General features: G+C 39.4%; 2 protein-coding genes across 5 annotated transcripts; both read right to left on the bottom strand.

The window, feature by feature from the left end:
• Positions 1-2,293: 2,293 nt before the first annotated feature.
• On the bottom strand, positions 2,294-5,482 carry LOC115687940 (2-Cys peroxiredoxin BAS1, chloroplastic-like). The gene is made up of 7 exons (XM_030613651.2): positions 5,089-5,482; positions 4,162-4,236; positions 3,923-4,004; positions 3,712-3,791; positions 3,077-3,202; positions 2,759-2,872; positions 2,294-2,631 (listed from the first exon to the last, which is right to left on the bottom strand). The coding sequence occupies exons 1-7, from the start codon at positions 5,314-5,316 to the stop codon at positions 2,515-2,517; spliced, it is 822 nt and encodes a 273-aa protein (XP_030469511.1). The 5' UTR covers positions 5,317-5,482; the 3' UTR covers positions 2,294-2,514.
• A 1,181-nt stretch (positions 5,483-6,663) lies between these two features.
• Positions 6,664-13,298, bottom strand: LOC115687942 (synaptotagmin-2-like). Of its 4 annotated transcripts, XM_056315083.1 has the most exons (6): positions 8,482-8,828; positions 7,726-8,212; positions 7,536-7,592; positions 7,327-7,401; positions 7,077-7,152; positions 6,664-6,958 (listed from the first exon to the last, which is right to left on the bottom strand). In XM_056315083.1, exons 2-5 carry the CDS (start codon positions 7,921-7,923, stop codon positions 7,102-7,104), a joined length of 381 nt encoding a protein of 126 aa, XP_056171058.1. In that variant the 5' UTR covers positions 7,924-8,212; positions 8,482-8,828; the 3' UTR covers positions 6,664-6,958; positions 7,077-7,101. The 4 variants fall into 4 exon arrangements, 2 of the variants coding, with proteins under 2 accessions (XP_056171058.1, XP_030469513.2); XR_008817280.1 differs by lacking the exons at positions 7,536-7,592; positions 7,726-8,212; positions 8,482-8,828 and adding exons at positions 11,418-11,550; positions 13,140-13,298 and having other exon boundaries at positions 6,669-6,958; XM_030613653.2 differs by lacking the exon at positions 8,482-8,828 and having other exon boundaries at positions 6,696-6,958; positions 7,536-7,637; positions 7,726-7,865.
• Between the last annotated feature and the right edge of the window lie 11,612 nt (positions 13,299-24,910).

Here is a 24,910-nt window from a genome sequence, read left to right as displayed (position 1 = left end):
TCATGTCGAGCCTCAATTCATTCCCCACCATTCTTTACCCGAGTTTTCTCTCGATCCAAAGAAAGTATCAGATTTTTTTTTAAGGAACAAATGTACTAATAGTGCTAAAACTTATCATGAAAGTGTAATTAAACCCTAAAAATTCATGAAAGTGCAGTCGAGTCCTAAAACTTTCAAAAAGTGCAATCAAATCCTAAAACTTATTAAGTTTGTGTGATCAAGTCCTAAAATTTGACAGCATTTTCTGTTTGTCAAGTTGAATGAAGTTAATGAAAGGACTTGATTGCACCAACTCGATAAGTCTTGGGACTTGATTACACTTTTTGAAAGTTTTATGACTCAACTGCGTTTTCGTGACAAGTTTTAGAATTTCAAGTGTACTTATTTCTTGTTTTTAAAAAGTTTTGACAAAAACAAACGGAGAGTTCCCTTTTTTATTATAAAATTACTTTTTTCTCTCTTGAATTTCAAATTTTAATCTTGTGTCAAGACATCCAACACAAGTATGTGTTCATATTTAGCTTTTTATCCAATAATTATCCAAACAAAGTACCTGATATTACAAAACCTTCTCTCTTCTTATCCTATCTGATCTGCTTCGATCAAATATTCCTGTCGATCAAAGACAGCTGCAATATACTAAGAACACCTTAATTAGTTTCAAATGTCTCTTAAGCCAAGAGCCTTTGGTTACCTCCATTTTCTCTTTTTAATTAGAAGGGTTTCGCTTGTTGAGATAATCTGTGTTCAAAAAAGTTCATTATGTGTGTTGTGAAAGTGGAAACTAACAGATAGTGTAATCAATATCAAACTTGATAAGGTGATGTTATTAGAGAAATTAACAAAAATAATAACTCCAGAAATTTATGGTCCGAATGTCATTGTTTGCCGAAAAGTCAGCCGCAAAAAATCCACTAGTCAATTAGAAAGTTATAGTCATAATCAATTGATCAATCAATCGTGTATTTCTCAATCCTGAGTACACAAATCCTCATAAGCTCTCGTGTTTTCAGCAAAGTTTTGCTAGAAAATCCTAAGATAAGGCACCTTTCAGCTGTGATCACCTTCTAACTAAATTAGGTTAAAATAAGACTTAAAAGCACATGCTTCCGAGGGCCAATCGTGACACTCGAGTGCCCGAAAGAGGGCGAGTATCGAACTGGTTTCTTGGAGCAGTTGCCGGGTGCTCGGCCCATGCCTAGTAGTTCTACTAGGCTGATCTGGGTGAACGCCCACGCCTTTGGCTCGGGTTCCCGATCCCCTTTTTCCCTACAACCCCGACGTCTCCAAGCACGAGTCCGACTTAACTTCGGTTCTCCGAGCTCGTTCCGACTAGGACTTGGCAAGAATTTGAGCCTGAAAATCACAATTTGTATAGACTGTGTTGTCCCCTTGATAGATAGACTCACTGTTTGCTGGCGTGTGTTTTGACTCTTCCTTGTTAACTTAAGTATTTGAAACCATCATATGAAACGTATAATCTCTTCCTCATTCTTAATATTATTACTTGAAAGAATAACATTCAAAATTTTATCCGAAAAGTGAAAAAAGTTGTTTTTTTTAAGGTCGGTCATCCGAAAGCGAAACTGGACAATGGGAATGCTTCGGAAGATATTATACATGCGAAACTTTCTACCTCTTGTAGTCAATCCATACATGCGAAACTTTCTAGTTGACGAAGTCTTTTCGCTTCATTCGCTTTTCACATGGGCAAAAAGACATGGAAATTGGAACTGGTCCGTGCCTCTTTGCACCAGCATTTCATACTGCCCTTCATCTAAGCTGACCCCCCTCCCTTTCTGGGTCAAAAAGGATAAGAAACGCAGAGCTAGTTCACCATGTAGCCGCATCCCCCCTCCTTCAAGGCATTCATTCCTTTCCTCTTCCCATAGAGTCATATCGCAATGATTCGCTTTAATTCATTTTTCTTACGCAGCTATGTTTGACATGGACAATCTTGGACGTCCTGAGAAATGTAGCTAACCTCGTTTAGTCAAGCGATCTGACAGATTTCAATAGTGTATCAAAACAATGAGACCCGTGAATTGGATGATTCATCTTGAAACACCTCTGGGAAATCGCCGCTTCAGTTAGTCAGTGAAATCGCTCAATCTTTTTGACTAAGTTCATAGCATTTACACGAGCCATCATCAACTCTATTCCTGTAGGATGGTGTACCACTTGCTAATGAATATTCATAGTTTAGAGACAAAAGTATGAGCTGACCGGTGTTATTCTGTGCAAAAGACAATTATGGGACTTTGTAGGAGAAACAGAACCAATTCAAGGCATATAGGGCAAAAGCTAAAAACTTGGCTACATTGATGCAGGGGTTTGACTCTAATAAATTTTAGTACAGAGGAGATGGAAAACACCTAGTCCGATTAAATTCATTCCCCAGCAAATGCAGCTAGAAAATTATTTTGACTGATAAAGATGCAACAAAAAAACGAAACAGCAAAGATGATACAAACTCTTTTACATCTCCGAACTAGGCACACCGAGGTTCTGCAACTATATGGCCGCAAAGTACTCCTTGCTGAGCTTAGGGTCTGGCTTCATGGACTTCTCCCCAGGCTTCCACCCGGCCGGGCAAACCTCGTCGGGGTTATCCTGCACGTACTGCAAGGCCTGCAGAAACGAAAATTCACAATGGTGAAGATGATATAATTTGAGCCTATTATGTCAGGGTGACCCTAACTACCATATCATAATAGAGCTGAACTTGGCAGGGCGCGGAGCCACCATATGAAGTTACCTGCAATGTCCTCAATGTTTCGTCAACGCTTCGGCCAATGGCGAGATTGTTGATGGTGGAATGCTGAATAATTCCTTCCTTGTCAATGATAAACAGTCCTCTCAATGCAATTCCCTGATACAGTGAGAAGAAGCTCGTCAGATATATATAATTCCACAAGTAGAACAAAGCAATAGATTTTATGCAGAGGAGATTATCATCTATTCTGGAGCAGCATCAACAAAGAAACATCCCTTTATTTTAGAGTTAAGACCAATCAATGATGCAATCCTAAGCATGAAAACAAACGCCACTTGAGTATCTGAATCAACATCATACCTGATCGGGGATAAGTACGCCATATGACTTCGAAATGGATTTGGTGACGTCAGATATAAGTGGATACTTAAGATCACCAAGACCACCGGACTTTCTATCTGTTTGAATCCATGCAAGGTGGGAAAACTGCAAGGAGGACAAGATTCCATCATTAGCACAAAATGGTACCTTTGCGCTAACATCACCCAAATTTTAATCACTTCAGAAGCCACCAGAGCAAGAAGTTTGGCCATTAGCACACCACAGGACAGGATATAAATGGTATGTACTGGAAATCCTAAAAATACTGATAAAGCATCTAGATGCATCAAGATATGAATACAACAAGAAACTTTGCTGTTCGGTATCACTTTTGGAGAGTGACAGCATTTCACAATCATATTGACATCTCAGTCTCAGGGTGGAAGAAGGAAATCACAACATATCATAATGATTTTGCTAATTTTCCCTCTTTCTGGTAACCACAAGGGAATTTTCACCTGTTCATGAGATTGCATATAACCCCACTTACTCTTGCTACAAGCAAACACTTCTAACAGCTCTAAGCAATTAGAGCAATACTGGAAATTTACCGTGCACCTTCATGTGCACATCAGCTATTTAAAGTTTCAACGTAATTCAGACGAAGAACTTACAACACTGTCAACAGAAACACCCAGTACTTCTGTGTTCAACTTTTCAAACTCCGCATGTCGGTCACTAAATGCAGTGATCTCTACAAGAAGAAGAGAAAAACGAAATTATTTGTAAACAATCATGTTACGGCCTAAACAAACCAAACCAAACTAAAATTAAATTAAATATATTGCAGAGATTAAGAAGCAGTTCTATGCTTCAGCATCTAACCTGTTGGGCAGACAAAAGTGAAGTCCAATGGGTAGAAGAAGAGAATCACATACTTCTTGCCTTTGTAATCCGACAGCTTTACCTAAAATGCAGAATACATATGCAAAATAAGAATAAGTTTCATGAGAGGCCATATAATTGATTCTCCAGGAATCTATCTATTAAATCTCACAGTTGTGACTGTAAAAAAACAAAAAAACGCTTGAGGACTTCAGGAAGTCTTGATTTGAATAACTTACATTGATGAACTCCTGATCAAAGACAGCCTCTGCCTCAAAATTTGGTGCTGAATTTCCAACAAGGGGAAGCTCACTCTGAACAAAGATGTGAGAAGATACATTCAGTTTGAATGCAAATTGAACGTAAAAAGTGAAAAGCAATGATATGGTCAATAAGTATCACAAAGTAAACAGGAGCAAAAATTACATGTGAAGTTTAGAAGTTTGTTTCAAGTTTGGGAAATCTGATTGAGTCAATAACAGGTTATCGAAAAACAATCACATGAGAATAGATTTAGGAGGTTCTGGCGATCTCATTGAGTTCTACACTTAGCCAGTGAGCTCCAACTAAGACTAACAGGCAGGCAGACAGAACTGTGCTTCAATTGATCAAGAACACAGAACCATGAACCTCGTCAATTCAGTAAAGGATAACCTTTGGCTCCACAGTAATGTCTGCACACATTATGAACTCTCATAGCAACTGGCCGGGCCCAATTATCCAACAATGTCCACATTTGAAGCTTAATACGATTACTCAAATCCGTTGTGCAGGGTCACACTAGGAATCTACATCTCTGCAGACCAGTTCAGCAGACAGATAGAGAACCGAGCAGGGCAACCTTATCTAAATGGTGATAAAACTACAACCCGAAAAGAACATACACATACACACACACACACATAGCACAGGGCTGATCACACCATAAACCACTAATAACAAAGAAAACCTCAACCCATTATTTTTTTCTCTTCCAAATGCGCTGATTCAAGGACGACAACCAGCAATCTACGGCAATCCCATAAAAACAAATCCCAGAAACTTCCATCATGACAACCCAAATGCACTCAATCACCCACAGCGGCACAGTCGTGACTCTACCAACTCACACAACCTTCCACCACCAGGACCAAAAAAGCGAACAAGGTTCTTGGAAAAATACGTACGGAGGCCTTGACGGAGAAGCCTCCGCGCCTGGAATTGGAGGCGCGGGAGGGAGCAACCGATCTGGGTATGCGAGAAGAGAGGAAAGGATTGGCGAGGGCGGGGACGGACTTGGGGATGGCGACGCTCCGGGGGGAGGACAGCATGACAGGGGACATGGGCTTCTTGGCCAAGGAGGAGGAGGAGGGGTTGGAGGAGATGAGGGTGGTCGAGGCGGCAGAGCAGGCCATCGTTCTTCGCTTCGCCTTTAGCTTCCCTTTGTCTGCAACAGAGAGAGACCCAGAGAGCAGGGAGATGAGGGAGGGAGCGAGCGATCGTCCGTCCCTTCTTCCCTCTTGGGTCAGTAGGAGAGTGGGTGTGGGAATCTAAGGTTGAGAAATGGTTGGTGAGATGGGGGAGAAGATAAAGTGAAGAAGGTTCTGGGCTTCTGGGTTTGGTGGGGTTTGATCTCGCGAGACCGAGCGTTGCGGCTCCACGCTTTCGGGGAGGACTTGGAAATCTAGGTAAAAGGTCTTCTCCTTTTTCACGTCCTGAGCTGCTTCCATGGCGTCAGCGGCTGGCCTGGTCTTGTTGGGCTTCCGGTTGAATTGTTGATCAGCCCAGCTCTAGGCCTTTAACCCAAATTTTCAAAGAGATGCTTTGACATGGAAAATGGAACAAAGTAACTCAGGTGGTGTGGATCCGAGTAGATCCTCATAAGGCTTTAATCTTAGATCTTGTCCGAATTTCGGGATCTTTTGGACATAAAACTTGCAAAGGGTATTCCCTCTCTCTATAGGAAGATAAAGATACATGGAGAATTGGAGGTGTAAGGCGCGATGACATCGGCATGATAAAATAAAGAACGCATCCATAAAGCCCACCCAACAAGATCGGGACAAGCCACAGAGGCTTCTGTAGGAGTTTTGGTTCCCTTTTCTTGGTGAGGTTACCTCTTAACCAAATACCAAGAATCCCAATAGAAACCCTGATTTTGTTAAGGTTAAAAGCGTTGTGGCTCCATACTTTTGGGAGGATTTGGAAATCTAGGTAAAATCTTCTCTTTTTTTTTTCATATCCTAAGCTTCTATGGCGCTAGGTAGGGCTGTAAACGGTTCGGTTCGGTTTTCTTGAAAAATCGAACCGAACCGAACCGTTAAGGAAGCACCTCTGAATCGAACCGAAACTCGCTCGAACCGAATTGAAACTGAACCGAAAAATTGATTTGATTCAGTTCGGTTCGGATCAATTTTCGGTTTCTTTTTCTTTTTCTTTTTTTTTTGCTTTTTATTCATGGCTCGATTTTCTATTTTTTCTTCTTCTTTTTTGCTTTTTATTCCTATAAAAATATTTTAGTCATTTACGCTATTCAACTATTTATAATTTCGATTACGTATCGCTGAATCGCCATTTCGAATAAGATGAAAGTTAAATAATTCTTTTTAATATTTAACGACATTTATTTCCTAGATTTGAATCTTTAATGTCAAAATGTGAACATATTCATGATATTCTACGTAAGAGAATCATCGATCTTACAAATTAAAATAAGTTGAGTGATTGTAAATATATTACAAACTAAAAACTCATTATTTAAAATTGAAAAATGAAAAAACAAAATCACATATTTAAACTAGGTTCCGACCAAAAAAGAAAAGTACAGTAGCGAATAGAACTTTCTTAAGATTCTGGGTCCTTGACCACCAAACTGAACTCCTCATTCCATTCAGGATTTAGATTGCTATGTTTGACTATTGTCTTCTTTGTGGATAACTTGTCTTCAGTAAGCTTTAGCTTCACATAAGGGTCTGACTTGCCCAGAAGGTCCTTCTTTTTAAGCTTTATTCCCCTCACGACCTTTCATTAAGAATCCCAACCAGTTTCTTTGCAGTTCTGCAGGAGTAAGCAAAAATCCATGTAGTTGGACCAGTCATAGAATTACCACCTTTATATTCATTAACTTGGCAGCACAAATTGAAGGAAGTAACAGTTTGTAAAGAGGAAAACTTACTTAGAAGGATCCAAAATAGGTACTTCTAGGTACTTAGGCCAGAGGTACATATTTGCAACTTGATCTTGATAAGTTCCTGAACACAAGCATAAATATAATACTAAGAAGTCTTATTACAATGTAATAGTTGGTAGTATTTTCCCAAACTATTTTACATCAGCAGTTTACATGGTTATTGCCAACAATTGGTGAAGTTGGAGAATGGAGAAATCTGTTCAAATTATCCTTATAAAAAAGGTAAGAGCATTACCTGGACAAATCTATAGAGGCCAGGAATGGACATAGCATCTGCTCCGAGAAGCTTCAGGCCAAAATCTACATGTGGCTGCACAAAGAAACATTGAATAACTAGACAGCAAACATGATTGGGGTCATCTTATTATGTTAGAACCAAATAGTTCTTGTAAATGCAGCTCCTCTAAACAAAAAGAAGTCTACCCTGGAAATTATTAGACACACCTTCTCCATTAAAGAGACAAATATCTTGGCAAAACAAGGAAAGGTTGGAACCAGAGGCTTCAGAGTGATGCACGGAGAAGCGAACACTTGCAAATCAACCACCTAAAATGCACCGAAATTGAGAGAGAGAGAGAGAGAGAGAGAGAGAGAGAGAGAGAGGGGACAGAATAAACTAGCTATTCATCGATACCTGAACAGTAGCCCTCAACCCGAATGCCTTAGCAGCAACAATGATGTTAGGATTCCCTGCCCACTTCATCGACAGCTCCATTATTAACTCCTTCTCATCAGTAAGACAGACTTTCATTCCTGGTGAACAGAGTAACATAGCATTAAAGATATGCCATTTGAGAAGATGAATGACAACTAAACAGGAAAATGTTATCATTCAGCCCATAGTTCACCGTGTAGTGCTAGGTAAATAAAGAAGCTGTCAACAAGAAACTGGATTGAGTGAAGCAGCTTCTCCCAAACATTCTGGCTGGTTCTTAAGATCCACATTAATGTGCCAATTATGACCCCGATTCCTACCCATTGGAAGCCATCCAGTTTTCGTGCCTTTAATTTTTATTGCAGCTATATCTCCAGCACCAGCCACATTGCTGATCAAGATTGAGATGAAGATACCCGAGCCATCAATTGTAAAATGAATCCCTCTCTCCTTTCTGCATTTGATCCTGCATAGTGACAAAGAAGAACTACAAAATCATATAATGGACTAGCTACAAAAAAGAAAACAGAATCTCCAGTACTCACTTGCTTTCTTTACACATCAAGGAGATGACTACTTCTCTTTTGTTCGTCAATTATCAAGGAAAACCAATATCGAGTTCAACTCCGCGGTCACAGTTGACAACTCTACATTAAATTCACAATAAAAATGAAAATTAAAGTATCTATTGCAATAGTAAATGATATAAAATATTTCACGATAATTTTTTCTCACCTGACTCAAAATTTTCAAGTTCTTCTAAGTCCTCCTCAATCGAAAGTGAAAGTGGTGCGGATCGTAGCCAATCTTGATCACATATAAGAGCCTCCACCATGCTTGGGGTCAAGGAGCTATGAAACACGTCAAGTACATGACCTCCTGTGCTGAATGCAGCCTCTGATGCTACAGTTGAGACGGGCACAGCCAAAATATCTCGAGCAATGGAAGAGAAGATAGGATATCTCGAAGAATTGACTTTCCACCAATTTAAGATATCAAAGTCGGCGCTACAGCGTTCACATCTTTCTTCCAAATACTTATCTAATTCGGATTTTTCTTCCAAATATTCTTGTCCCGTTTGGCTAAGATACATTGTAGTCATAATGTTCGCACCAACCACAGGAGACATTGACACATTCATTGTCTTGTACCCTTTGACCTCAAATTGCTTTGGGGGCATATACCGGTGCGGTATTGCTCGAACAATGACGTTAGAGATGATGTTACTTTATCTCGTAAAATTTCCGCCCGCTTGCTTTCATAAACTTGATTAATCATCCATTTCACATACTGCCACTTATGTCGAGGGTCAAGTATGCATGCAATGAACCATGTTAGATTGATGTTGTTCACATTGCCAAAATACTTAGTGAATTTGGTCTTCATTCTCTTGGCCATTTCCTGCAAACTCCTATCCTCATTCACACAATATCTATCAATCATCATAAAAATCCCGTAGACATCTTTCGCCATATCATTACTAGTGACATAAGAACAACCCGATACTTTTAAAGTCGTATCGTAGAACAACTTCAAGAAAGGAAGAAATTGACGGGCATATTCCCAATCATCACTAGTAGGCAACCCCCCTCACCTTGGAAAGCTCTTCAACAAATTTGCTATCCCGAATATCTAGTAAGATAAAAGCCTTCTGAAACTTCAAAGCCGCTTCCAACATCAGGTACGTTGAGTTCCAACGAGTCTCTACATCCAAACATACAAGACTTTTGGACTCGATATTTTCTAGCTCAATGTACTCCTTAAACAGTTGCAACCTCGCAGGAGAAGACCTCACATAACGTACAGTTGAGCGTATTCTAACAATGGAATCATCTATATCTTTCAAACCCTCTCTCACAATCAAACTCAATATGTGAGCACAACATCTCACATGGAGTAACTCACCCGACAAAATTAGAGTATTCCAAGAGTGGAGTCTTTTTTTAAAGTATTGAACTCCCAAGTCATTTGAGCTCGCATTATCCACGGTGATAGAAAAAACGCTTTTAATCCCCCAACCAGTCAAGCCTTTTTCCACCGCTTTTCCTATAATCTCAGCAGAATATCCCGGAATTTGACAAAAATTCAAGATTTTCTTTTGCAACTTCCAATCACCATCTACAAAATGAGCAGTGAGACACATGTAACTCATATTTTGAGAAGAAGTCCACGTGTCCGTTGTGAGACAAACCCTTGGAGATGTATCGAAAAAATATTTTTTTCAATTTGTATCTTTCCTCCAAGTATAACTTATAACAATCCTCCCTCAATGTGTTTCTTGAGGGGATTGAAAACTTCGGCTGTATCCTACTCACGAATTGCCGAAACGCCTCATTTTCTACAAACTTAAAGGGTAATTCACCAATGATAAACATCGCTGCTAGGTCTTTTCGACTAGTTTCTTGGTCAAATTTCCATGGACCAAATGACCTAGAACTACCAACCCCAACAAGTTGACCCGAGACACTTTTTTGCCTTTTCTCAACGTTCGCATATGGAAATTCCTTACATCTACCTAAATGATTATGCATCGCACTAGTCCCTTGAGAGGTAGAACAATCAATAATAGCCCCGCAATATAAACATTCAGCTTTGTCTGGATTTTCTGTCCTTTTATAGTGTTCCCAAGCAGTAGATCTCGTCCTCCTTTTATTTGTGCCACTAGATTCACTCATTGAAGTAGACATCTACCAATCTATGACAATTAAAACCTGAAATTATTATAATTCAAGTGGCTGTGTCAAGTTAACAAACTTTGTATCACAAGCAAATACTTAATCCAAATAAAAGCATAATAGAAGGGGTAGCCATTTAAGCACCAGGACAGAAGTTGCTAAATAGTTATGATAAATGAACGCGAAGCAAACTAGTTCAACAGAACAAACAAACACAAGGATAGAGTCATAATGAGAAAAGAAAAATACCAAACGAACAGGATGAATTATGAAAGTGACGGAATTACGTGCAAAAACAGATTGCGCATGCAAGAACACCTCTATTAAGCAAGTTTGATGGAATTGCTTTCCCACTTGGTCACAAATACCTTATAACATCCATGATCAATCCCATTAAGGAGTGGATTTTAGCAGCCTAGAAATGAAACTCCCATATATATCCTTTCATTGAAGGACAGAAAAGATGTTTTTGTTGGCAAACAGAAATTAAACTTTTGCACGGATTCTTAATAGAAAATCAGATGACATAAGCCATATGCTCATGCTTTGCTGATTCAAAGAAGTGGGAAGATAAATGATGTAGAATTCGAAATTCAAGATGCAATGCAAATTCTGAAGGTAATTCTTTCCCCAAAAAAAGTATTTGCATTCATCGTTGTTAGCAACCTTTGAAACACAAGGTAATATAGATTGCATATACCTCACTTCGCCTAAATCAGAACAAGTTAACATAAAATCCAGCTCCAAAACAGAGGAATAATAAAAACAAATGAAAACCATTGGACACCCATATAACAAGAAGCAAGACACAAACGAAACCATTGTCCTCGAAAAAAAAATTCACAATCCGACTCGCAATCTCTAAACCACAAAAACCCTCACCAAGCGGACACAAGAACCATCACCGAAGATCAAAGCCGAGATGTACACGAAGACAGAACTGCTGAAGCGAAACCAGTCAAAGACTTGACCGAGAGAAGACAACTGAGAACTCACCAATGGGCGAGAAGCCGGTCCTGGGCCTCTTTGGGTTTGTCGCGGCCGCGAATCAGCTTCGGAATCGTGCAGCAAAATTGGAGCTTTGTCGAACCAGGATTGCAAAAGTACAGGACCAAAAGTACGCCAATACCTGCAGTCAGATCACTTTTCAATTCAGCGAAACAACAATTCGCTATTAAATAAGTATATGAAAATTAGAAGTAATTGAAAATGCCAACTGAAAGAGCGAAAGAAGCTACCACATGCCACGAGATATGATTCAGTATCATTTCAAAGAAAAAAAAAATTAAGTAATGACGAATTTCTACTTCCAAAGAGAGCTGTCAATTTCTGATGGTTTCTCAAGACTGAAGCACAAATACTCAAGAGACAACGCTTTCAACACAACTTGAAATACTTAAAGTACAATGCATATCGACTTGAAGTTCTTGAACAGCAAAGTGACTCCACAAAAACTACAAGATGAACCCTCCCCAAAACAGTATGAGAAAAGGGTATAACACAGCATAAAGTAACAAGAGAGATGGTGGTAAATGTGAACAACACCAAAGACAAGGAGGCTATATAAGCAAAGGCACCTCTTAGTGGAAATTAGTTAATCAAACAACACGGGAAATGGGCTCAAAACCAAAAAACCAGCGTCTTGATTTTCTGCTAACTTGAGAAGACATGCAAGCAAAGAATTTCATCACACGACACCATTCCTCTCCTGAGACGAATGTAGACAAATATGACAACTTGTAAACAACATCAAGCAAAAAACCACGGGTGGTGGCAACAAGTGCACGCAAAATACTGAATTCCGCTTCCCCCCAAACTACCAGGCTATGTAGGACCAGTTAAAAGAAATAAACGAAGAAAGAGAGGAGAAATTATCATAATCTAAACTGCAGAAGAAGTCTCAAGATATTAGTGAGGTAAATGATCAATGCATAAAAATGCCAATTTGCTCATTCTTAGTCATATTCGCAGTTCTTTTGTTAAAGTCACTTTACCAGTGGATTTTCCCACCGTCCTAAAGAAGAACATCTAAGCTCCTGAACGGAAAGACTGGCCAAGGAACCTTGCTCTATTGGTTGCTTTTAGATGCAATTTCTCCCTATCACAACCAAAACAAGTAATAAATCTTATAGTTCCGATATGATATCATCGAGCACTTGCAAGTGTGTTGCAGTTGGTAAGCATTAGAAAGTTCTCCAAGAAAATAACATGTAATTTCTAAGACAAACCACAGTCTTCACAAAACAAGTATTGGAAGGATTGAAGGGGGATATCAAATACTAAATGGAGTTATCTCCCTTCAAAAATTACGCAAGATATTTTTGAGGGACTAGAGACCTAGTATCTGCTAACAAGAACAAGTCTAGACAGCACATGTGGCCCCCAAGCAAACTCACTTAGCCTACAGAATCCACCATTCACTAGAGCACTTGGAAACGGCTCTCAGTTGTACTCCGCCCTCTCGACGACAAGTACAACACAGATCCCATCGAGCCCGAGGCGAAACTACCACAGCAAGAAAACCCAAAAAAAAAAAAAAAGCCCACCCGCGAGAGGTTTCGGGAATTTTCAGACAAAAACCCACGAACAAACCAGCAATGTCGACTCCGAAATAGCAAAAGCGACGTCCTCACCCCATCGCTGCCGCTTGCGAGGAAACAAGATCATCAAAAACGAAGCATACCGCTCAAACCCAGGGCACAGACTACCGAAGCATACCGATTGCGAAGATCACACTCCTCCTCCGCCTCCCTTTTTCCGGCGAGAAGACGATCGGCTCAAACCCACGGCTCGGTCGCGCGGACCAGCGAAGGAAAACACTCGGCTCGGGCCCGTGGTCCCGGCGGGAGTTGCGGCCGGCGGAGGCTACGGCGGCGGGGCCGGAGGGGGAAGTCGCGAATTTCAGAGGCGGAGCGGCGAGGAGGAGAGGGAGAGAGGGAGATGCGAGCGCGAGAGATGGCGACTGAGTGGGCGACATAGGGCTTTTTAGGGCTAAAACCGAAGTTTATTTCAGTTCGGTTCGATCCGAACTGATCCGAACCGAACTGAAACAAATCGAAATAAAAAAAAAATGGTTAATTTTGATTATCCGAACCGAAATGGATGAAATTTTCGGTTCGGTTCGATTTGGTTCGTATGGTTCTAACACCCTGGCGTTAGGGGCTTGGTCTTGTTGGGCTTCTAGTTAAACTATTGATCAGCCCGGCTCTATCCCTTGAACCCAGTTTTTCAAATAGATGCTTTGATTTGGGAAGCAGAACAAAGTAACTCATGTGGTTAGCCTACTGACAAAGGGCTAATCGCACGTGCTTCGTTTATGAGATTACCAGTCCGGCTCATACATTTCGAAAAATCCTCTAACCTAAAATTATTTGAATTTTCCCAAAAATTTTCCCTAGAAGTCAAACCAAATGCACCACCCATTGAGCCGAATCTTCAACAGCTCATATTGCTTTGCTTGTCCATAGCATATTCATGCGAAGAAATTTCCCGACTGCAAGTATCTTAGTGAGGCCATGACGATGATTTCTCTAACCTCAGATCTTCAGGTCATGGATAGTGTGGAGCAGTTATGGCTTAATGTGAACATTTCGATTCCTATGAGATAATTCCCCGAAGTGATGAAAAAGTTGTATTTGAAAGTATATGCTTCTGAAGAACATGGTGCAGGAATTAATTATGACAACCCAGAACGTCACGCACTACACATGTCTTAATCATATTCTTATCTTTTATGTTATTATTTGCATGCGAAAGCGAGACAAAATTTTCATATCATCCAATTTATACAGTAACTCATAAACTTAATATACATACGCATCCATTATAACAATATTTTTACATCATAGTTTCCATAGCAAACATAAAATACAAACACCTAGGATAAGGGTGAGGTCTCCTACCTCCACTACCACACTCCTGTACTCAAAATCCTGTCTATACAACCGTCATTCCATCGCTATGGGTCGATCCCATCAGCAGGCCATCCATCATGGGGACTAGGAGGACCATTGAAATCTCTAAGTAGTCCGATCAACTCACCCTCCATGTTCATGTATCAAGCGACGTATCGGTGAGGGACCCATCCTACAGTCCTACGTGGACCTACATCGTGAAAGTACATTTGGTATTACACTATCTCCCACTCAGGTACAAACACATCCTCATATATGTAATCAACATGTATCGGGCATCCGAAAATCGGTGGCGGCAGAGGATCCATCTTACATGTTTGGAAAAATAAAGGAATGAGTCGAGGTCTAGTAAATGAAAGCTCTAAGTATAAGATAGAAATTCACCTTCGTGCTCACTTGATGTTAACATGCACAAGCAATCAAACAATACTTAAATGCACGAGCATACACATTTTTTTCTATCATGACATACACTATTCCATAACATGTTCATAATACACTAGTATCACTTAGTGCCTTATCATTGTGTGTGTGTGTGTATATATATATATATATATGAGCATGCATCATATTCATTATTTCATTGCATCATGATTCGCTCGTCTTCCCGAATCACAGGGCATCTCAACACCGAGGCATCCCTAATATCTGACAGGGCATCCTGATTCGCGAGGCATCTCAACTCCGAGGTATCATTGCTACGATCTCGTGCATGACGAAATATTTTCATATCATTATTTACATTTCTCATACACATAAATATATTCAAAAATCACATTTTACTCAAATGTAAACATCATGACTTTTCATACATTACTTAACATGTAATAAAACCCACTTATCTCTTGCTTATATATGGACAAAAATATTCTAAGAGTTAATACTACGAAAAATCTCAAACTAGTACACCTGTGACAAATTTACCCCAAACTAATATTTTGACCACAAAAAATCCCAAATTGGTACATCTATTGTAATATTTGCATTTTCTTTTGACCAAGTAAAAAAGTAGTGGTGGGACCCAATATGACGCCCTAGAACGTCACGTGTGACATGTGTAATTACCAATTATAATACATAACTAAAATAACGCATGCGGAAGCTCGATAAAATCTCTCCAACAAAATTCCACGCAAGAAAATCGCATAAGTATAATTAAAGTACATATGCCTCTTTATTTATATTGAACATCAGTTTAAACAACTTTACTACATTATTCAAGCAAAACACAAAACACCAAAGTTCTGGGAAGAGGGTTGAGTCAACTAGCGCCTCTACTCCCACATTAGCTCAAAAGAGAGTCAATATTTAACTCAAGGGTTGATGGCCTCAAGTATCATCTTGTCCCCTTAACCGTTCTATCCATCCTGCAAGCCACAAAATAAAGGAATGAGCCGAAACTTAATAAATGAAATTTCTAGTTTTAAGTTAAAAGAATCATCTTACCACTTCACCTGGCATCAACAAACTGCGTAAGTTCAAGACAAATACAAAATACTCATATAAGACAATGCGCGAGTAATTATTTTATCTTCTCACATCGATGAAACTCAATGATAGTGCTTAAGATCACCCACTCAAATACAAGCAAATGAGATATTCTCTCATATCGTACACACGATATCATAATGGCTCACCACTAGACACAGGAATATTTATGCCCTACTGGTCATGAAGCTTTACTTTAAGTTTATGCTTGTCATGAAGATCACCAACACAGGTAACTTCATACTGATCATGACCAGTCTTATACTCGTTGTGACGATACCAACTCGAGTCATGACGTCCCAGGCCGTCATAAAAAACTATTCGGCTTATTTATCAGGTTTGATGAAAACGCAAGCGGAAGACAACAATACAAAACAGAGATATCAGAAGAACATAACGGACAGCTTTTTATTTAACTTTTTCTTTAGGCGATAAGCATAATTACAACACAAAAGAAATGACAACTGAGAAGCGAGGATTAGTCTACTCCTTCTACCAACTACAAAAAGTCACATCCACGCCTAACTTGAAGCTGTCACACCAAAAGTCTTAAGAGACTACCAGCCAACGATCATGATGCAGCTCAAATAAAAAGGGGTTGGTGCACCAACACCTAGCCTGATCAACCACCGGTCGCAAACCTCCTCATACTCTCGCATGGGAAGGGAACGGCTCCATACAAGCGGCCATCTAAGCGGAAGTAGTCAGATACAAAGTGATACGGCAAACGACCCAAAGGAGTAAAGTAGTCAATCTAGACAGTGGTCGAATGGCGCTCCCACACCACACTAGAAACAACGGGATCGGGACACTCGACAAACAATCCCTCGATATCTAAAACCGAGCCATAAGTAGAAATAGGTTCAGTCGACGGAAAGAAAGCCATGCTAAGAGTCTGAAAAACATGAAAAGCAACAATAGTGAAATGAGCTCAGCAAGTAAATCAAGCCATGACTACTTAATTCAAACAGTTATATCACAATTAAAGAGTCTATCATGAGATCATCGATTGTCATCATGATATGAATAATGACAATATGTATGTGAGAATGCATATGATATGCCCATGAATTCCCCGCGAATACCACTCCATTCGTAACCATCAGTTTTAAGAACCGATCTTCTGCAGACCACACAGCAGCAGACATCTCACTTCTACTCCGAGGTTATGTGACTTACTTGTGCATCTGCCACTGAGACCACGAAGCACGGCCTCAAGGTATACGACCTCGAGCTTCCCGATTTCCCTCGCTGGCTCCCACGGGGTATCATCGGTTCGCCATCTGATAGTCCTTACCGTAATCCTCTCAATGTAATGTATATGTATGAAATGACGGAAATGCAAAATACCACTTCAATGCTCGACAATAATTATATTGATATCGTCAGTAAAATATGCTCGACAATAGTCGAAATAACCATCATACATAGCGTCCCCAGCTATGCTACTAACCGTACCATCTCAATCCCAACACCACCGAAATTCTAGTATTCATCACATCATTGTGATCATCACATCCAGCTCACAAGACATATAGAAAATTGTAAAAGCATATAAGCAATGAAGCTAACCATGCAAAGAAATTCACGTTTGTCTTTCATGCACATAACTATTACACGACCTTATTGTGTTGATTTAACTATGAAACGATTATTTTCTCTTCATCAAGATAAGCACCAGCCGAAACATCAACATGGTCAACTACCATCGAAATTTCCGAATCGACGGAAAATCACATCTTTCTACCGTTTCTAAAGCAAACAATCTCAAATATCATCATCAAAACTCAATCAATGCTACCCCAAATAATATCCAATGAAACATATGGATTCCAAATTTATCAATTGATATAAGACAAGAGCAATGAAGGGGAAGAGATGGGTTCGACCGAGTGAAAGGAGAAGAGAGAGAGAGGGAGACTTTCTTGGCAAAGTCCTCAATACATCTCAAATAATTGAACTCCAAATAATATCTAATGAAGCTTATAAAGTGATGAGGAGAGAGAGAGAGGGCCGGTTGGTCTTGGGCGTAAGAAGAGAGAGAGAGGTAAAAATGCTTTTGGCTTTGTCTCTTGAATTGAAATAATGGAGAAGATGACAATAAAGAAGCTACAATCAAATACAAGAAAGAAGATTGGTGGTGGAAAGATCAACGTGAAGAAGTGGTCAACGGATTCCAAATGAAAATCAAATTTGACTTATAAATGGCCTTTTTTTCCAAAATACCCTTGAAGTTTTCGAAAATTATGATATTGCCACCAAGTCGATATTTACAAGCTAATAAACATCACGAGCCAAAATGCAAGGCGCCATCATCACTAGGCCCTTTAGAATCCACGTCACAACAATAGGACTATATAAAGTTCATGCACCACAAAATCACAATCATCGCAAAATCGATAATTCACAGAAAAAAGGTAAATAAATTAGGAATTAATCACTCAGGATTATTCCTCGATAGCTAACGAGAAGTAGCATAACCAAATGTTATTCTCTGAGCATTAAAATAGATGAGCCAAAATAAGGATGTAACACTCGTGCTCCTCATTCGGTCAATCGGAGTTATTTTCGGGTTGTAGCTCAAATTTCGAAATTTGATGAAATTCAAGCTGCGTAGTTCGATTTTTGAGTTTTTGAGTGGCGTATTTATATAGAAATGGTAGTTTAGGGTGCTATGGGGCCATGGGATTTTACAGAACTCAATTTAGATTTACAGTTTGCCCGAAACGGATTTTTGAAGTTGGCCGTGAGTGGTGAATAATGCACGACAGCATCTTTCGTACTGATTTTCGTCAGTTTTTGGCTCGATTTTTGGTCGGCCAAGTTAGGGGTCTTGTAGTTCTTTGAATGGACTTTCTTTTGACTATAAACTTGCTTGGAACGGAATTCGGTGGAAAGAGTTTTGGCGCAATCAAGTTTCGCGCTCAAGCTCTGCGTTGGGAACGGTTTTGAATAATCGCTTTGGACGAACGATTTGTGGGCACCTTTGAGTTATTTTGTTAGCCTTTAAGTATCGTTTAGTCGTTTCGTAGTTATCGTAGTATTTTACTTGGTTCTGACGTCAATTCTCGTTTAATTGTTAGGATTATAGGATCGTCGTCGTTGTTTGATTTTTCGGGATCCTAGATAAGTGGTACTATTTTTTCTATGGATTTGTAAACTCATGTCTTGAAAGTGATAAGAATTTAAGTATTATATGAGTTATTAAAGTATGTTTGTTGCATAAAAACCTGGATTTGGCATTTGCTACTCTTTGATCATTTGAGAATGGTTTTAAGAAATATATTGCGAATTGATATATATGGGGAGAAGAACACTATAAGTGCCAAAACTTGTGTACGGTGCTCACTTTAGTGTCAAAAATTTTCGCCGATTTACTTAAGTGCCAAATCAGAGGAAAAACGATCACTTAAGTGCCAACGGCGAGAAATTTCGGCCAAATTAATACGTGACTTTTATAATTAAAATTTTAATCTTAGTTGGATTTTTTTTATAAAAAAAATAAGTCTACATGGCATTTTCATGTGTACATTTATATTTTTTAAATATGTTTTCTGATTTTTTTCCTTCTTTTCTTTTTTTCTTCTCTTTCTTCTTCTTCTACCTCTGGTCATCGGCGGTGACCGGAGGCCGGCCACCGGTCACGGCCAGCTGCCTGGCGTCGCCCGGACGAGGCCGTCGTCACCCGCCACAAGCTAGGCCCGGCCGACCCTCGCCTGGGCGAGCCCCGGCAAGGCCATGGCGGCCTCGTCGGATCTGGCGAGTGGAGCCCTCGCCGGGGCTCATCCTCGCCAGATCCGGCGTGGCCGGCCGTTGCCGTGGCCACAGCGACCTCGCGGGGCGTCGCCTTCCCCCGGGCAACTGTCGGCCTTGCCGGATTTGGCGAGGGTCGGCCTCACCTCGCCGGGGCGAGGGCTTGCCCCGGCGAGGTGAGGCTGACCCTCGCCAGATCCGGCAAGGCCGGCCATCACTCGGGGGAAGGCGACGCCCCGCGAGGCCGCCGTGGCCATGGCGACGGCCGGCCTCGCCTGATCTGGCGAGGGCAAGCCCCGGCGAGGGTCGGCTGGGCCTCACCTGTGGCGAGCGACGGTGGCCTCGTTCGGGTGAGGCTAGGCGGCTGGCCACGGCCGGTGGCCGGCCTCCGATCACCGGCGGTGATTGGAGGTAGAAGAAGAAGAAAGAGAAGAAAAAAAGAAAAGAAGGAAAAAAAATCATAAAAAAATATTTAAAAAATCCAAGTGTACATGTTAAACTATGTCGTTTTGATGTGTACATGCTGATTAAATTCTTTGGCGAGTCACATCAGCTTCAGAAATTAATAAAAAAAATGCCACGTCGGATTTCCGGCCAAATTGACCGGAGTTGGCACTTAAGTGATCGTTTTTCACAAATTTTGGCACTAAAGTGATCCAAAACAAACTTTTGGCACTAAAGTGAGCGCCGTACACAAGTTTTGGCACTTCTACTGTTCTTCACCGATATATATGTATTATGTTGCTAGTTTATGAAATGAGTTATAAATGATTTGAGAAACTACTATGAAATGTGCCATGACAGTTTACGTATATGTATTGCTTTGTGAACGGAATTTATGAAATGGTTATGAAAACTTGTTGTGATAAATGGGTTATGAAATGGTTTATGTATTAAGAATTGTGGATTATTGAAAAATGATTGATTGATGCTCAATATCGTTGTGAGTCTATTGAGGGGTATGCATATCAGGTTATGATATCCTTATGGACCAAGCCACTTGTTTTATAGGTGGAGACCTTGACAAGGGGGAATCGTGGTAGCCTTGTTACAAAGCGTTGTATCATGACCATGGTTTGATATTGAATAATAAATTGGTCGAGGACCATCGATGTATAATATGATATGAGATTCATTAATAGAAGAGACCATTGATGAGTGATTTGAAATTGGTCAATTGAATGGACCATTGACGTGATTTTTTATAGAGATTAATCAATGGACTTGACCATTGATGTTTGTCTTGTGATGGTGATTAAATGAGTAATTTTGACTTTCATAAAGTTTTTTTGAAATGAAACAACTCGTATTTGATTTGATATATGTTATATCTTTGGATTGAAGTATGAGCTTATGGTATTGTTATATACATATATATATATATATATATATATATATATGTGTGTGTGTGTGTGTGTGTGTGTGTGTGTGTGTGTGTATGTATGTATGTATGTATATATATATATGTATGTATGTATGTGTGTGTATGTATAGTGGCTGCTCGATCTGCTTAGAAGAGATACGCACTATTTACTAATATGTGGTTGCTCACTCTTCTCTTTCCCAATCTTTTCAAGTTTCTTGATTAGTAGCCAATAGAGCGAGAGCGATGTCGTGGGAACTTTTGGGAGTTTCTTCTTTGGTTGCGGGTTTAGGCTGCGTTCTTCGGGTGAAAAGACGGCCGTGTCAACCCCCGTTCTGGTAGGTTTCGGGGTGAGACATCTGTGACAATTTTACCCTCCGTTAAATTCTGTTAAATTTTATTGTCAAATTTCTGAGTTGGATGACACGTGACAGGTAACGAGTGTACCAATTTAGGGTTTTATCCTCCGTTTGTCCCGGGTATACAAGTTTGTAGTTTTTCATGGTATTAATCCAATTTAATGGAATGTAAGTTTGTCATAAATGTACCGGTTTTGGGTTTTTGGTGGTCAAAAAATTAGTTTTGGATAAATTTATCATAGGTGTTCTAATTTGGGGTTTTTCATGGTGTTAACCATATTCTAATGTACACCTTGGAATGGACAACATACTGAGACTAGAAATTGAAAACAAAAAGTAAATATTTATTTATTTATTTATTCTTCGGCTACTCAAAAATTCGGTAACTCAGAAAATCGGTAAATTTTTGCTAAATTTGGCAACTTTCCACAGAAATCAATAGCTTCATTATTATGACCCGATACTTTCTAGAAAAGTTCATTCAACTTATTTTCAACACTTCCAATTTGACAACTCCTCCATTTGTATACTTTTTCCATCAAATATTCTATCAATTCTTATGGAATATACTAGAATTCCTTAAAAATATGTAAGAACTTATCAAATTAAGTCAAATAAACATAATCTTTCAACACATGATCATGGCAACTTCTTACACCTAGCATTTGAATTCAAACTAAAATCTCAACCATCATACAACCAAGTCAAGAGTACTAAGTAGAATAACCTAACTTAGTTTCAAGATCTTTCACTTACCTTGAGAATGACTTGAGTAAAGATCGAGCTTAGATCCCTTCAAAGCAAAATAAATAAGAATAGAAATTAACAACTCTAACCTTTGAAACGATAAAACCCATTTATGGAAAGTAGAGGAAATTAATGATTTACCTCGTGCAACTTGAAAGATTGGGATTGAAACTTTAATAATATGAACATGGGACCACCGCTTTTACTCTTGAGAATTCAAAGTGAGAATTGAGAGAAAATGAGAAGTTGATTGGTGAAGTAAATGGAGTGGGGTCTTTGCCTTTGAAAGCTCTTTACCGAATTTAATATACTACTTCGGCAAAGAACGAAGGAATGAGCTAAATTAATCATGGTTAAAGTAAATAAATGTTCATAGGGTAAAATCATTAAACCTGATTGTAGAGATGTAAGTTGTTAATAAGAATGCTTCATGTGGTTCTAAGTAAGTAGCTAGGCACAAGTTGTTCAATAATATTAGCCATAAAAGAAGATATTCGGGAAGAATTCATCTCCATCGACCAAGTAAGGAGTGATTTATTAATGGCATTTATGAGCTTAGGTTAAATTAGATAAAATAGCACATTATGTCATCTACTTAGTCTCATAATAATCGTTTGACTTAAATTTTTATTAATTGCTTGACTTAAATCTTCACATGTGACATGAATCGAAACTAAATTCCTCCATATAAATGCAGGAAAATTTTTGGATATCACATTAACTCTCTTCTATGTAAGGATTTTTCTCTCTTCCTTGTAAGAGCTTTCCCTATCCATGGTAATAGCTAACCCCTAAAAAGACCTTAAATTTTTGTGCTCCATCTTTTCTCATGGCATTCAAATTAAACTTGAACCTTCTTACCAATCTTCCTTTTCATGGAATCCCTCCTCTTCATTGATTCTCCTCCCCTTTTCACCAATTCCCGATTTTGTCTTTTCCCTATTTCCTCTATCTTAGAACAAGAGCGAGGTACAAAACTTCAAATCCACAATACCCATTACTTCCAGCAACCACATTTGTCCCTAGTTTTATTCATAGCTCTAGACTCCCAGATTAATCCCAAATCCCAAAACCCTAACTCTTTTTGGGTCGCCAGAGCCCTGTTCCCTTTGCTTAGAGCTTCCTTCATCCATAGATTCTTTTTCCCTTTTTAAGTTTCTCAATCCCGAATTGGCTTGCTGCTTGACTGTTCTAGTAAGCTCGGGTGGGCGTCATGGGTGCTTGATCTAGCTCATGAGATAGAGGTTGTGCTGTCATTTGGCCCTTTTGCTTAGGACTTATCGTGTGTAGTAAAGTCTGGAATATCATAGAGGTAAGCTCCTACCACATAAGAGTAGTGGGTAGTATGGAAGGTGAGATTAATAAAGAATAAAGGCTTGATGCCCTTTGTAGACAACTAGGTAAAATGTGGTTGCTTCCTGAGGAAAAATTGAAAAAATGCAACTTCATTTTGTTGGGAAAACTTTACTTTAGACCAAATATATATTTTCAGATATTCCTATCTACAATGAGAAAAGCTTAGAAAATTGAGAACATGGTATATGACTAGATGGAGCCGGATTTATTTACGTTCACATTTAGCTCGAAAATTGATAAGAAAAGAGTTTTTGAAGCTAGTCTGTGGTCATTTTCAAGCAATTTGCTTTTCCTTCAACAGCTGAGGCCCAAGATTCCTGTTCACTATTTTGAATTTACCCATTGCGCTTTTATGGGTGTAAGTGTTTAGCCTTCCATTAGCGAGAATTATTGAGAATGTGATGCTAGAAGTGGCCTAAAAAATGGGGAAAGTGCTGGACTTTAAGTTAGAGGGGAAAAATGAAGGTCTGTGCAAAGTTGGAAAATTTAGAGTCCTTCTTGACCTTTCGAGCCCACTAAAGTCTCAGATTATGGTGAATTTTGACAAGATCAACTGTGAGTTGATTCTAAGTACGAACATTGCTATTTATGTGGAAGATTTGGCCATTACACTACCAGCTGCAAGGAAATGCCATATGAATAATCCGGGCCGAAGGAAAATGTTGTTGAAACTTTAGCTATAGTTAAAAGCGGAAGCGCGTGAGGCAAGCCCTATATGGAAAGTATTTTATGCGAAAGAATTTCATATTCTTGAGGAGGATGAAATCATAGCACAAACACCATCACAAGGCGATATCTTGGAGGATAAATTACCAATCGAAATTGACAATCAGCTACTGACTAAGCCAATGGAGATTCAGCAAGTTGAGTTATTAAAACATAATGATAAAGGAATAGCTGATGTAATAATGGCGACAAGGGAAAAAAGACAGTTAGGAAGGCAACTCTTGCTCTCATACTCACCCTGGATTGAGACACCATCTAAGAGCCCCACCGAATCTTCCAGGAAAAGCATAAAGGACCACAAAACTCTAACAATAAAGAAAATTGCACTCCTTATAGTGCCCATGGGGCTGACTCTAATGCTTTTAATGAAACTCCGCTTCTTGAAACTCCCAACTTGGTTAAGGATGGAATAAAGGAATGAGCTTTGGTGGCTAGCTTTAATAAGTAAGGTAAGCATGGTTCTGAGGTAGTACTTGAAACTTGACCGATGGGAACCTATAGGTTCTAGGTTCCAAGGTATGTAGGATAGGTTCTATGGGTCCTAAAACCTTAAACCTTAAACAAGTTTTTTGTGTTTTTTCTTGGTCTATGCCTTCGCATGATCTTGCGGTGTCCCATGGCGTTAGATGATGAGTGTATAATCTAGAACTACTAATATGAGCTTTCATTTTATGACTTGTTAATGTTTCATATTTTTCGTGTGTCTAATATAAGTTGTGATGAGTGGATCGTAGTAGCAAGTGGTGGTGATTAAAGGTGATGATTCACTATAATTATTTAATT

Source organism: Syzygium oleosum, unplaced genomic scaffold (genome assembly GCF_021117445.2).
Source record: "Syzygium oleosum isolate NSW1041296 unplaced genomic scaffold, Sole_v2.1 Sole_v2.10, whole genome shotgun sequence".
Lineage (NCBI taxonomy): Eukaryota > Viridiplantae > Streptophyta > Magnoliopsida > Myrtales > Myrtaceae > Syzygium > Syzygium oleosum.
The sequence above is the reverse complement of the archived record's forward strand: the minus strand, read 5'-3'. Positions and strand labels throughout refer to the sequence as shown.

What these genes read in the sequence shown, in the direction of transcription:
- LOC115687942 (XM_056315083.1), bottom strand. Translation starts at nt 7,923, where the DNA reads ATGATAACATTTTCCTGTTTAGTTGTCATTCATCTTCTCAAATGGCAT. An exon ending in GGTTGAGGGCTACTGTTCAG is followed by an intron (nt 7,593 to 7,725) that starts GTATCGATGAAT and finishes ATCACTCTGAAG; the next exon opens with CCTCTGGTTCCAACCTTTCC. An exon ending in TTGTCTCTTTAATGGAGAAG is followed by an intron (nt 7,402 to 7,535) that starts GTGTGTCTAATA and finishes TTCTTTGTGCAG; the next exon opens with CCACATGTAGATTTTGGCCT.
- LOC115687940 (XM_030613651.2), bottom strand. Translation starts at nt 5,316, where the DNA reads ATGGCCTGCTCTGCCGCCTCGACCACCCTCATCTCCTCCAACCCCTCC. An exon ending in TTGATCAGGAGTTCATCAAT is followed by an intron (nt 4,005 to 4,161) that starts GTAAGTTATTCA and finishes TCTGCATTTTAG; the next exon opens with GTAAAGCTGTCGGATTACAA. An exon ending in GCGTACTTATCCCCGATCAG is followed by an intron (nt 2,873 to 3,076) that starts GTATGATGTTGA and finishes TCACTGTATCAG; the next exon opens with GGAATTGCATTGAGAGGACT.